This window comes from Cryptomeria japonica, chromosome 4, assembly GCF_030272615.1.
Source record: "Cryptomeria japonica chromosome 4, Sugi_1.0, whole genome shotgun sequence".
Lineage (NCBI taxonomy): Eukaryota > Viridiplantae > Streptophyta > Pinopsida > Cupressales > Cupressaceae > Cryptomeria > Cryptomeria japonica.
This window is the reverse complement of record NC_081408.1, coordinates 143,677,811-143,692,980: the sequence shown is the minus strand read 5'-3', so window position 1 is coordinate 143,692,980 and position 15,170 is coordinate 143,677,811. Positions and strand designations below refer to the sequence as shown.

The 15,170-nt window shown below is 32.9% G+C and overlaps 1 protein-coding gene across 1 annotated transcript; it reads left to right on the top strand.

Annotated features, from left to right (window-relative positions):
- The first annotated feature begins 2,533 nt into the window (after nt 1–2,533).
- LOC131074091 (peroxidase 5-like) lies at nt 2,534–3,443 on the top strand. Its single transcript, XM_058010633.2, has 4 exons — nt 2,534–2,740; nt 2,841–3,029; nt 3,119–3,284; nt 3,376–3,443. Exons 1-4 carry the CDS (start codon nt 2,534–2,536, stop codon nt 3,441–3,443), a joined length of 630 nt encoding a protein of 209 aa, XP_057866616.2.
- The last annotated feature ends 11,727 nt before the right edge of the window (nt 3,444–15,170 follow it).

The window sequence follows — 15,170 nt, the reverse complement described above, 5'->3', positions numbered from 1 at the left end:
GATTATTTGGTCTGTTCCAAAGCCACCATTTTGGCACAAGCAATTCGATTCTCTTGAAAGTTTCTAAAACCTTCTCAACAAATTCATTGTGTATATATCCTGCAATCATTGCATTGCATGAGATGACATCTCTTTGAGGCATTCTGTCAAACAGTCCACATGCCTTGTATGTGCTTCCACATTTTGTATACATGTCTACCAGAGCATTTCCAAGTGGACAAAAGTCCACCTTCCATATCGCATTGATGGATATAGATATCCTATTCCAAAGATCCCATTTTATCGGGAGTAGGGAGGATGCTAGCAAATGTCGTGGAATCTGACTTTACACCCGCTAATTGCAGTTGCTTGGAAGTCTCTAAAGATTTTTCAACAAGTCCTTTTTGTGCAATTCCTACGATCATTGCAGTCCTTGAGACCACATTTCTTTCAGGGATACAAGTGTGCCCTGCCTGCTTTCACATTTTGCATACATGTGTAGCAGAGCAGTTGCAATTGCAACATTTGATAAAAATCCTCTATCCTTCATGCTTTGATGGATGTTCATACCTTGTTTCAAAGCTGCCATTTTGGCACGAACAGGGAGGATGCTAGCAAAGGTTGTGGAAATGTATGTACATATATACATGCATACATAGGTTTGAGCAAATTTTGTAAATGTTATTTTCATCTTGTTATTTTAATTCTTCTCATGAAGATTCATATAGTTGTTTAGCAACAGCACTTCATCCAAAGGGAATATTGAATTGATGATTAATATTCTTTCTCTCTTTTCTCTCAAAGCGAAAGAAAATCTTAGCTTGAACGGAAGAACTTGGAATTGATCTATTTTCTTTCTCAATTGCAGGGCAGTTTTGTGTGCCTTGTTCTTCTCAATTGTTCACTAAACAATGATATAGAATAACAAAATGAAAATAGACTCTGGATTGTGAATGATGATTGCAGTTCAACACACTTTAAATAAATAATGCTTGACTCTTAGTACTCTTGATCTTTTCTAAGTTTTCTCTTTTGTGCCATTAATGGAAAACATAGACATGAATTCATGCTCTGTTCTAAGCCCTTAGGATTTCGTGTTAGTAGCTTGATCAGAACATTTTTCTATAGTCCAGATTGTGCTAACCTAATCTTCTCTTCTACAACTGCCCTGCCAGCTTGCAGCCCTTGTTAAATTAGATTTCTATCACGTTATTTTGAACAATTATATTTACCATATTAATACCTTGTTAGGATTTCGAAAGGTTAGTCCTCAAACATGTTTTCATGACATGAATGATGGAGCCTATAATATGTTTCTAGAGGTTATATGCAGCGTGGCTGTGGAGAACGGAACTCAACGTCAAAGTATGTAGTTTAGCATGTTAATCTAGCAGCAGTGCTAATATCTCAACACATACAATAATTATTCGACTGTATGGGCAAAATTATCAGATACGTTTCTGGAATCATTCAGACAGAAAAAATTACCAAATAACTGTCATTTTTCCTTTTGTATAAAAGAATTACAATTAAAGAATGGTATAAAACAATAGAGCAATGACACTCTCTTTTCAAGGGCGGTGGAGGCCGAGGAATTGGCTAGTTGGGGACATGGCACTGTTTCCTTATCTCTCCCTGCGATCCCGTCAACACGTCAATTGCATCCATCTTTACCATTACCCTTCCAAAATTTTCCCTCCAAATCTTGGGGTACTTGGCGTTAATGTTCACCTGTCTAGACGTGGCATCATTTGACATCAAAGTTTGATCAGATTTCAACAGTCCACGCTTGTATTGCAAGTCTAAATAGTATTTCGCGTCCAACTTAGTGGGAGTGAGAGGATCCAGTGGAACAACGGTGTCGTTTGAAGCTGAAGAGGGGCATTTGGCCTTGAGCTGAAGAGCATATTTAGAGTCCATGGAAGGATCTTGACCGCCTCGGCCGCTGAAGTTATACAGATGATCTCGTTCAACTTTCTCAACATATAATAAGATTCAATGACCGAATCTTCCTTTTTTAAGTTGAAATGTTATACATTGTCAGTGCCATGATGTCATACAGTTCGATAGAATTTGTTAGACTTGCTCAAATGTTTGCGTTAACTACCATTCTTGATGGAAGAAAACTTTGAGGCATGTACTACTACACTTTGAGTAAATATGAACGAGCACAGTAAACTCATAGTTGATCAAGCATTTCATTGTCATGTTATGTTCGATTGTCATGTCATGTTATTCATGTTAGGAAAAATCCAGACGCGAGCAAATAGAAATAGAATGAGTCAAGACCGTAGATAAGTCCGAGGTGCCAAGTCTAAGCTGCAATGCATTAAATGCTATCTGTATTTTGGAAATATTCAGAATGGTAAGACAGACATTATAAGGCTTGGTCGCATTATCTAGTCCGTGTTGACCAGATCAAACGAATCCGCAGATGATGGTATTAAATACCACATCCTTCTCTCCTCCTGTACACCATAACTAAAGCGTTTTTGTTAACTTTCCTCTCTCATCTAACCGAATTCCGACTACTGTTTAACTACTCTGAAGTGAAATGGAAGCGAGTTTGCTGGTTATTCCTCTGTTCGTATTGTTTTTATCTACTACAGCTAATGGAGATGGGTTGAAGGTGGGTTATTATCGCCAAACATGCCCTGAGGCCGAGGAGATCATCAGTGAAACTGTTGCCAAAGCTGTTAAAGCGAATCCTGGTGTAGCAGCTGCTCTCATAAGGATGCATTTCCATGATTGCTTTGTAAGAGTAAGTATTCTGCAATATTCTCATCTTGAATTCCATCCGCTATTTCATGATAAGTATGTTAGAATATATATTTACAGCAGTGATGGATGATGAATTGCAGGGTTGCGATGGATCAATTCTCCTTGATTCCTCAGACAACACAGCAGAGAAGGAATCACCCGTCAACAACCCAAGCCTGACGGGCTACGACATTATTGATGAATTTAAATCCAAACTGGAAGCCAAATGTGCCGGCGTCGTTTCTTGTGCTGACGTAGTGGCATTCGCTGCAAGAGATAGCGCTTACCAAGTATGTATTCTTGACAATCATAATAATCAAGTTATGAATATGTAGCACTAATATTAGCTTAACATATATTACAACGAATGCAAATTCAGGCTGGTGGAGTATTTTGGGCTGTTCAAGGTGGACGAAGAGACGGAAGGGTATCTCTCGCACCAGAGGTCACAGACAATATTCCTTCTCCCTCATTTGATGTAAACAGGTTGACACAATTTTTTGCTTCAAAGCAATTGTCGCAGGAGGACATGGTCACTCTCTCAGGTAGGGCTACATATTTCCTAATAACGCTTGATGAATTGATTAAATCTGCTGTAGATTATATCTTATATAAATATTCTGACTGGTCTTGCAGGGGCCCATTCAATTGGGGTTTCTCGCTGTACTCCCTTAATCGACGCCGTCAATAACTATAATCTTTGAAGAAGTCAAACAAATTCTTTCGAACTAGATGACGTTAACAATATATAACAAGCGCTTGTCGTTTTATTATCAAAAGCGAAAAGAATGAAAATAGTTGAAGTATCAAGGCTTCTCACGTTAGAAAAGGTGGTTCTTGTTAAAGGTTTTGTCGAGCTCTAAATTTTTTAAAAAATATATCAGTCAATGTTTAAAAAAAATATAAGAAATGTGAAATAGAATAAGAATATAATACACTTGAAGAAGAAATGGAAGATTAAGACTTTCCAATTTAAAACAAATAAATAAAATATGATAAAGAGGATGTTATATTCTTAAATAGTCAAGCATGTAAAAGAGGGCAAGAGTGAGCTCTTGAAAAAGGAAAATACGATGGAAATTGGGTAGATGAGGGAAAATGGAGTATAATAGATGTGAAATAGAGAAATGGTTGTAGAAGCAATAAAGTGGGTGAATAAATGGGGTTGGAGGGTGAAAACTATTCATTTTCACACAAGAAAATAGTAAATTTTAGAGAGGAGAATAAGCGTAGTGGATTTAGTGAGATGATACAAGCAATCAAAGTGTACCAAGATAATAGTAAGTATTGAGAAACTAAGTATATCAAACATTTAACATTTGTCGCCCTTAACGGTCATGGCACCATGTCTCCCGTACTTCCTGACCCACAAGGTCTTGCCGAAATTTTTCAGATACTCACATTTTGTAGAATAGGTATCATTCGGTGTGGATGGAAATAGTGTGTAGTGAACCAAATAGGAGGGAAAATGATTGTGCTTCCTTTTATGGCGAGAAATAGGAGCTAGTTTTGTCTCTTGCGAGAGGCAGGGGTGCTCCAACGAATTTAAGCTATTGCCAAGATGTGGCTTTAGACAAAGCAAGTAAGGGCTTTTCCGAATGTCATTTTTTTAGCTCAAAATGTCTTGGTTGTGGATCTAGTGTTCCTCGGGGTGGTGAGAAATCCCATAGATGTGGTTTGCGGCAATCAGTTGGAACTAGGGTTTCTTTGAATCATGGAGTTTCATATGCATCTTAGTTTGTAAAAAGGGAGTCTACCTCATTTCCAGGATCTGATAGGGTTAGGAAGGACATACCTAGGCACTAGTTTGCTAGCTCATAAGGGTTTGGGACTGGGGGTGATTTTATCTATGATAAGCAATTCTTGAAATAGGGGATGGGGCATAAGGGTGGAACAAGGTGCCCCAATAAATAGGGGAACTCAAGTATACCTACGTCGGAGAAGTGTGATGTTGGTGTCTTCTCTATGTGGAGGTCTAAAGGGGATAGACATAGCTAATCGAGAGTAGTGTGGTGAGAATTCCCTCGGGAGTGAACAAAATGGGGGTAATGGGAAGGGACATTTGTAGTCTATAGGAATGATGTGATTTACACAAATGGATTATTGATTCTTGGAGCCCCATTTTGGATGGGAATATCCAAAAATTCCCTAGTGCTTGCAGTTACTTTGTAGTGATCTTTGATAGTGTTTAAGACAAAAAAAAAGGTTTTGTGTGAGAATCATTGGAGCTAGGAAGATAAATATTTGTTGTCGCTAAAACCTTGGCATCCATCTTTCAACCTGTCCTCTAAATCTTTTGACAAGACACCAATATAGAAAATATTTCCCAATTAACTGTTACATTTTTGGATCGAATCTTGATTTGAAGCTATTGGAAACACTTTAGGTAAAAAAAATTGATTAGATGAGGATTCCTTCAATTTAATTCATACTACTTATGTTCGTATTCTTGTGGAGATGGATGCAAAAAAAATTTCCTCCCACAAAACTTTGTTTGAAATTTGCAAATGGGAGTTGGGTACAACCTGTGGACTATGAAGGTATTTTGTTTAGATGTAGACGGTGCTTCCAAACAGGTCATAAGGTAGCCCAATGTATCAAAAGAAATTATCAAAGAAAGGCTTCATGGTGAAGCAGGAAGATCCTAACACCTATTTGGTAGAAAAAGAAAGTTCCAAAGTTTCAAAGCTTGATTTGAGTGAGGGATCTATTGAGAGACATAGGGAAAATGACTCAAAAAATGCCTCAAAAGGGCAACATAAGAGGGACAAAAATAGGGCTACTATTGTTGATAATTTAATGACATTGGAAGACTCCTAGATTGATTCTTACTCATCTTTGGAAGTGGGGGATTCTCCCATTGCAAGCATAGGGGCCTTAGGGAGGTTTGAGATAGAAAATATAAGGAATGAATCCACAAAAATAACTTGTATCCCTATGGTGGAGCAAGCCCTTTTTGATTCCACATTGATGGAACAGAAGGAGGCCACAAAGCTAGAAGAAGGCTCCCTACGGTGGAGCAAGCCCTTTTTGATTCCACATTGATGGAACAGAAGGAGGCCACAAAGCTAGAAGAAGGCTAGGAAATTATGAAAGTGAAGAAAAAATAGACGTCAAGGAGAGATAGATCTCTTAATATGCCCCTTTACTCTCATATAAAAGATGTAAGAAACAAAAATATGGATGATTAGTAGAGATTAGGGGGTTGTAATAGCAATGTAAAAATGCATGTATTTGAGAACAAGCATTTTTGGGATGGGATATTGTGAATGACAAGTTGCCCATCTAGTGGGATTTCTAGCAATATGGTTAGATTTGACATTATGTAATGGTTTTATCTTTACTTTTTAATTTAAATGGGTGTTGGCCCTTTTAGGTATTTATCTAAATATAAAATAAAAGTATTTTAAACATTTTAGGGTCATTTATGTGGGTTGAAAGGGTTGAGTAGTAGAATAAAGTGCTAATTCATGGAAAACTTTACCTAGCATGTGTAGGGGGTTTGAGTGCACACATTGATAGATGTGGAACATATAGAGAACTTTTGCACATATATGTAAAATGTGATGGTTACATGAAAACCTAGCACATAGTGAAGTGCAGTGCATGCATTGAAAGTGTGAAGTTGCATAAAAAATCAGGTGTATGCATACAAGATTGTATGTGGAGGAATGAGGTATATGTGTTGTCTAAAATGATAGATGTTTCAAGTGATGAAAGATCAAATAAAATAGATGCATGGGCTAAAGAGCACATTTATAGAAAAATGCAATAATGGTGCTTGAATAAGAAAAAAGGAGGATAGAAGATGGGAGGGGTATACGATTAGCAAAGATGTAGGATAGTAGTTTTATGGTGGCTTTAACACATGATGAAAGTGTAGGATTCGTTATATCCATGAGACTCATTGTGAGAGATGCATATAATGAAGGGATTTGGTGACATAGAGCATGTCATATTGTAGTCCTATAGACTACAGTAGATAGCAAAGGTCCCAACCATATGAGCTTATTAGGATATGTTGATATTTCTAGTAGAAATATGGAAGTTTGAGAAAAATGTATTTCATTTGTCTACTATAGAGATGGTAGTGACATTAGAAATCATGTTGTAGATCCTCAAGGTGTTGATTAGGACCTAATTATTGTATAGGTCATAACTAAATATGGTCATAACTTCGATATTGCTATTTGGGAGAGAAAAAATACTATATACAAGTATGGCCCTAAATTTTGAAAGATATAGAGGGTTTGTGGTATAACTATCCTTTTTTATTGTATCTCTTTTTTGTGGAATTATACCACTTGACAAGAGTTGATAAAAATTATTGATCTTCTTTGTAAGTTGTGTAGAAAATATGTGGTAGGATAGGCCATAGTCTACATCGGGATCGTGAATATAACATCTTAATAGAGATTTACATGTTGTAAAATAGAAATGGATAGAAAATAAACCACACCAAACTATTATAGGTAAGGGTGTCAGAGAAAATTGCAGTGCTTCAACATATGAAGGATGAAATTTACATGGATTCTAGAAAGCCTTATGAGTTTGGGTGGTAGCTTATTACGTGTTGTTTAGTAATATAGGTGATGTAGATCTCTAGAAAATTGTTCTATATGAGTTATAGAAGGATGAAATCACCTAGTGGACATAGAGGGAGGGAGGGACGGAAAGTAAATATAGATATGCTAAGGAGTATGATATATAGGATGGGAACTGGAGTGATCTGATGGGAGTAGAAGGTAGTCAAAGAAATGGAAACTGGGAGGAGTAGAAATACTTACAAATCAAACTCAATCTCATCAGGAATTAAGTATATAGGGGGAGGAAAATACGGAGGTGGGGAGTAGGTATAGGTATGTGAATATACTTAATGTTGCAATATTTTTCATAAATGATTTTATTCTTTTTCCTTCTCAACTCCCTATAATAGTTAATAATGGAAGTTCTCAACTAGGCCAAAATTTCCATTCACTAGGGTCTAATTTATTTATTCTACTCTCTCCATCTATCCAATTCACTAGCCCCCACTAAGATTGTTTGCAATTTTTGCAACAATGTGGATACTTTGACTCCTTCCCTTTATAAAATAATTAAGGACATTTTGGCACTATGATAAAGGAAATTCCCTATTGTTTCCCCTACATCACTTAGAAATGTGAATAAAACCTCTACAAAGAAGGCCTAAATCCCACTTCATTAAGAATTTAATGTTTTGTGCTAATTTTATGGCTGATAAATCAAAAAGATATCTTCTTGATAATTTACATGCTTTTATTAGGTTGAACCCAAAACCCCTTTTTCTATTTTTTTAAAAGATTGTCAATTCTATTAAGTAAGATACCCACTAGTTTGAATCTCTTAACAACCCTAATTGGGTCACCCACAACTAAATTCCTAATGTCCATCCCAAGAATATATTACATATTTGGGTCTTATTGTTGGTCTTACTAGTACCCATGCTACTCTTACTACGTATATCAATAAAAAATCATTCTCCCTTAAGTATCATTCAAATTGTAGAAAAATATTATTTGAGCCCATTCTTTGAAATTATATAAGTGCCAAAAATAAGAGTTTTGTTTACTACAATCCACTAGAAAAATTTTGTTTGGGCTCCAACATTTAGATGTGTCTCTAAAATATAGAATTTATAAGCTATATTAAAATTTGACCAATATTATTACCAACTACTAAATCATTAGTACTTCTCTCTTCTACTATATCTTTAAAAAAGTTTATGGGAATAGTTTCCAACAATGTGATGGTTTTCTACTTAGAAATAAAAATATCAAGAAATAGATCTAACATTCCACAACTTATGAAAAAAAAAAGAAAGGAAAAACTATTATGGATAGACCACAAATACAAATGAAAATGGACACTGCTTGCATTCGGAGAACATGAAATTAATGATATACATGTTAGAGGCTATTAGAATTGTCAACTATGTCAATACTATGTAGGGTAATAGTTAAATTGCCTCTTTTTTCTTAGATTTTTTGTTATTTTTTAAATTTTTATTGTTGTTTTTAAGACTGTGTTGGTTCTATATTGTATAAAATCTCGTTCTACTAGAATTCAATAATTTTGTGATAAATTGCGATTTGTTAAAAGCCTTTTTTACTTAACAAAAAAATATGACTACCAAATAATGATCTTCATCATTTCTCTCATTTATTATTATGGCCTCTGAAGTTTTCAAATCTAATGATTATAAGGAATAAAGGGAACTTAGGGTTCATGAACTAATAATATTCTATTAAAATTTGTATGGATAAGGAATTGGGATCTTGTTAGAAATCAATGATAGTTATCCACTTCATATAAATATTGAAAGGCTCTTCTCTTTGTTGTAGTCAACTCAAGACAAATAAATATTAATATTTGTTCTCATTCTAAATCAAAATAGTAATTAGAAGCATCTAAAGCTTTGGTAATGAATGTAACCTAGAAACTACTAACAATGCAACTTTGACTTTCCATTAAACCACATAGGTCTGTAAATCCCATGAATTATTGAGCCCCCTATAGATAGTAGAATATTTGTATGCTTTAAATGTCTAGAATAGTGTATCCATTTTTCATCATTGACTTCCAGTAGAAGTTGATTATAATAAGTATATTTTATATCTTAATAATCACATGACATAAAAACTATTTACTCTTGGAAGAGTTTAATTTTTTCTATTTGGTTAGATATTAAATGATGGTTGTGATTCGATTCCATATATTTAAAAGTTAGCATCAAAATGCATATTTACTCTTTTAAAAAATTAATTTATTTCACGTATTTAAATATTAATGGACACATTTTTATTTGATTACATGCAGTTTTAAGCTAATGCTACTCAAATTGTTTATTCGTTGTTGAATTTTTTTTTTTCCACATGATTGTATATTATCAATAGCTGATTTGTCCAAGTTTTGCTTTCTTTGCATAGGCACTAGCCATTATGGAAAAAATCCTACCAATAGAGCTCTCTAATAAGGGGATAATTTGATGGGGGATACCATCCTAAAACAAAATCCTTTAAGTTTCCATTCCAAACCCACTCAACAAGGAACATGTGGGAAACTATTTGTATCATATTCCAAGAGTACTAGCAATGAAATCTAATGTGGTCGATAGTTTCTTCTTCATTCTCATAGATCGAGTACTTTGTATCTTCAGAGGAGGCAAAGATCAACCTTTCTAAAGTATATAACCTGAAGAACTTGAAGTTGATAATAATTCTAAGAAGTTCCCCAACCGTTGTCTTTAGAGGAAGATCAAAGTCCAATAGATCTTAAATTTTCACTTAGTTAGGGAAGAACCAGGAATCCAGTAGTCAATCATATAAATTACATACCTTTCATAAAGGATACCTTCAATAGCTAAACATATCATATGGAATTCCAAGTGGACATAGGAAACCCAAGGATCTGTTTAGATACCAACCTTTCAAACATTACCACCTTTCTATTGAATACCTTTCAAAAGAATATCTTTAGTTTTTATCAGATTGTTTTAGACATAAGAACACCTGGGAAGGATTTCATAAGTTAAAAAAAGGTATATTTATCTCTACCTTGAAGATACTTATAATTCATGGCAATCAACCAGTCCACACCTTTAGAAACAATTTTCCAACCAACCTTAGCTATAACGACAAAGATTTGAAGAGTGGGAGTCTTGAACACTGAGACCACTAGATAGTATATTAATTAATATTAATTATGAATATGGCTACAAATTATTTAGCATTGAATTTTGCATGTGATACCAATTTCAAGTTAGATGAATGCAACAAGTAATGATTCTATTGTCTTCATATGTTAAATTTTATTTGTCTGATGGGTATCATGATTATGTAGCACTATATCTATTATTTTAGTAGAATTAAGTGGTTTGACTTGAATATTTGACATTCATATTTACAAGTGAAACCATTCCATTAATATCAAACAATTATTTACCTAACTAAATTTTATGAAAGAATATTTAAATATTTTTGTGTAACTCATGAAGCATATATCCATACATGAATATATTTGGGAAATATAGAATCATGATAACTATATATTAACTAAATATGACCCATGACCCCTGCACAATAAAAAAAATTCAACTAAAGCACTAATAAGTCCAAATTGTTTAGAACCATAGTACAAAACCAAGATAAACCACTACCAATAATATAGAAGTCAATTTATCACCACCAATAATGTATCTACATAAAATATAGATGTCAGTAAAATATAAGGGTATATAGTAACCTCCATGATGAAGTGATAACAACCCTAGTTGAAATTATACAATTGCAACAATTAATTAAAAAAACTAAGTAAATAAATTGGCATAAATAGTAACCTTGTTATTAGAGTTATCTGTGTATCTTATAGGTATAAATAAACTAGCATATATACCTTAAATTTTAATTTAATCCATATAAAATATGCTAAGAGATATCCTTCTCGAGGCACCTATTTTTAATCAATTTTACACCCTAAAGTAAAATTGGCGCCTCGAGAAGGATATCTCTCAGCGTATTTTATATGGATTAATTTAAAATTTAAGGTATATATGCTAGTGGCAGTCACACGATGTGACATGAAAAACATAAAATAAATGCAATATATAATTATATAGTATCTTTTTCTTGAATTGAATTATATTATTATATAGACATATATAAAATTTTATATATCCATTTAGACTATTTTTAATAAATATATATGTGTTGCAAGATTAAAGCATGTACTAAACTGTAAGATATATATTAGACTTTATTTAATGATAGTACTTATAAAACATTATTTAATGGTCAGTATTATGGTTACGAATAGGGTGAGGGTTAAGGTTAGTATTATGGTTAGAGTTAAGGTTTAGCTCATTGTTAGGGCTACGATTAGCGTTTGCATCAAGGTTAGGGTTTGGTTTAGGTTTAGAATTATGGTTAGGGTCAGGATTTAGGATTACTATTGGGATTATGGCTAGGGTTAGGGTTAAGGTTATTATTATGTTCAAGGATAAGGTTTACATCATTGTTAGGGTTAGGGTTAAAGTTAGGCTACAATTAAGGTTATTATTCTGGAAGAATGGTTGGGGTAATGATTGAGGTTCGATTAGAATTAGTATTAGAGTTAGGGTTAGGGTTCAATTAAGAGTAGTGATAATATCACAATTAAATTAGAGTCTTATTAGCTATAGGGTTAGTGTTATGATTAAAAAAGGGTCAAGGTTTGAGGATAAAGCCTAGTGTTAAGGTTAGGGCTCTATAATAAATCATGTTTTCAAGGTTAGGATGAAGCTTTAATTAGGGCTATGGATTACATTAACATAAAGATTAGGGATAGTATCAAGGTTAGGTCAGATTTAAGGTTAAGGTAATTTTAGGGCTATAGTTTAGGTTCAAGAGTTTAATCAATGTTATAATTTAATTACATTAGTGTTAGGGTTAAAGTAGTATTAAAGTTAAATTAGGATTAGGGTTAGAGTTAAGTTTACAGTTAGGTTATGGTTAGGTTTCAATCATGGTCATATAAGGTGTAGGGTTAACATTACACAACAATTAGAATTAGTATTCTAGGAGAATGCTTGGGGTAAGGGTTGGGGTTGAATTAGAATTAGTATTATGGAAAGGGATAGTGTTCAATCAAGAGTAGGATTAGTATTACAATTCATTTAGGGTTTAATTATGGTTAGAGTTAGTGTTTGGATTCAAATAGGGTTAGAGCTTAAGGATTAAGCATGACATGATGGTTAGGATTATATGATAAATCTTCATTTTAAGGTTATGTTTAAGGTTTAATTAAGGTTATGGTTATGTTAGAATATAGGTTCAATTAGGGTTAGGGTTTACTACGTCTAGATTAGGGATATTGTCAAGGTTAGGGTTTGATTATGGGAGGGTTTTAATTATTGGTAGGGGTAATATTGAAGTTCAATTAGGCTTAGAATTAGGGTTATTATTCAATTTCATTAGGATTGGAGTTAAATTAGGATTGAAATTGAATTATGCTTGGGGTTCAAATTAGATTTAGAGTTCAATTAAGGTTATATTAAGTTTCAAGTTGTAGGTAGGGTTCAATTTTATTGTTAAAATTAAGTTTAGGGTTATGTTGGGGTTGGAATTCAATTAGAGAGATCAAGTTTAAGGGTTAGCATTATAGATAATTAGAGTTTAATTATGGTTAGGGTAATTATAGTTAGGTTTAGGAGTAGAATTAAATGAGGATTATGATTCAATTACATTAGGGTTAGGAATTTAGGATTAGAGTTCAATTAGGATCCTGGTTTGGTGTAGATTAGGGTTGGGGTTAGATAAGATTTAGAGTTTAATTAGGGATAGGGTTAAGTTTAGGGATAGGGTTCAATTATGGTTAAATTAGGGTTCAAGTTGTAGCTAAGGTTTAATTATAGGGTTATAGGTAGTGTAGACACCTAAAATTGTCATGTCTAATTAAATAAATATTTAATTTATTTAATTAATTTAACCTAATTCTTTTATTAATTAAATAAATATTTATTTATTTAATTAATTCATTTATCCTCTTCTAGCCTTATTTCTCATTTAAATAAATACATTAATTTTTTTTCAATTCCCCTTTTCCTAAATTAAATAAATATTTTTATTTATTTAATTGATCCCACTTCTTCTATTAATTAAATGAATCTTTATTTATTTAATTAATTCATTAGTCTTTTCTACCCATGGCACATGTCATTCATCTCTTAATTCACACACTACCTACCCTCTTATTATTTTCTTATTTTCTTTACCTACCCTCTAATCATAGCCCGCCATTTATCTTTTACACCTCTCAATCTTATCAATCCATTTCTTATAGTGTCTTCTATATAAGGAGATGCTTCCTTCATTATTAATCCTAATCATTCTAATCAGCTAATCAACCCTCGCTGAGCAATTGACTATCCGACTATGCTTTCAAACTTTCATATGCGATCAAATCTACTTGCAACCACATTTCTATTCTTTGTTGAGCTCTTGTGCACACATAAAATCTGAGAGCAAATATACCAAGCAAGATCAATGGAGATAGGAAGAATGGAGATCCAAACCCTATTGGACATGTGATGGTATAATCTTTGTGATTTCATTTGATTTGCATTGTCTTAGGTAATCTTCATATGTTATGGTGGATATTTGTTGTTGTTAGGCTAGGGTTTTGTGGTTGAATTCATTAGTCTTTCAATATTGTTGCTTCCACTTTTCACCATATACATTTTGGCACGCCTAGTGGGACATGGATTTTTGTTAGATCTGTATTTTTTTTGTAGGTTTTTCTAACCCTATATTGCTATTTTGTAAAACAATTTGGAGAATAACCTTGTGCAGCTAGCGTTTTGGACACAAAATTAAGATTTTGGAGAGATTTGATTTAATCTCACAAACAGATAAGAGATTGTGCACCAAATTTTGCTTGCGGGTTAAGGATAGTATTAAGCACTCTCAATCCAAAATTCAGAATTTTCAGAGCACATCTGCATTTTCCATGATTTTTTAAAGATTTTTTATAAAAAATTAATTTTGAGAGAAAATTAGAAAATTATTCAGATTTTCTTATATTTTTGAAAATATCTCTGATTTATTAACATGATATGTTCTTTTTTATTTTAATTTTGCTGAAAAATATTTCCCTAAAAATTGGATCTTTAAAAATTAGGGGTTTTTATTATTTTGACCAGATCTCACAAACGGCTTTGAATTTTGGCACCAAATTTGTTTTGAAGGTCAAAAAAATTATTAGAGGTGTTCAATAAATTTTTTTTATTATTTGGATCAATGTTACATTTTATATGAATTATTTATGATTTTTCATAAAAAAATAATTTTTAGTTAAAATTAGTGAATTTTTTGGATTTTCTTACATTTTTGGAAATATGTTAGAATTATACATAGGATCTGTTCTTTTTGATTTTAAATTTGATGCAAAATCATTCCTAAAAAAATTAGATCTTTGAAAATTAGGGTTTTGCATTATTTTGCTCATATCTCACAAACTGCTCGGAAATTTTGTAGGAATTGTTTTATGCAAGTTTGGAAGGTCATCAAGAGTTTCCAGTAAAATTTTTAGATTTTTTGGATCCATTTTACATTTTGTATGAATTTTTTATGATTTTTCATAAAAAAATAATTTTTGGAGCAAATTAGCAAATTTTTTGGGTTTTCTTACATTTCTGGAAATTTCTTGAAATTTTACAGGTGGTATTTTTTTGTGATGAGTCAGATGTTTGAATTGGTAAAAAAATGCATTTTTGAAAGCCCCTATTTCACAAAGTCTATTGGATCTAAAATTTACCTAACTTGTGTGCTTGTAGGAAGGGGTGATCATTTGAAACAATCCAAAATACTAATAGATCTTTGCTGTAGGACCTTAGAAATGGTTTTTGATCTTTATTGTGTGTCTTGTATTTATATACT

Coding starts and splice junctions, on each gene's coding strand:
- LOC131074091 (XM_058010633.2), top strand. CDS start 2,534: ATGGAAGCGAGTTTGCTGGTTATTCCTCTGTTCGTATTGTTTTTATCT. Junction 3,030..3,118: donor CAAGAGATAGCGCTTACCAA/GTATGTATTCTT, acceptor ATGCAAATTCAG/GCTGGTGGAGTATTTTGGGC. Junction 3,285..3,375: donor GGACATGGTCACTCTCTCAG/GTAGGGCTACAT, acceptor CTGGTCTTGCAG/GGGCCCATTCAATTGGGGTT.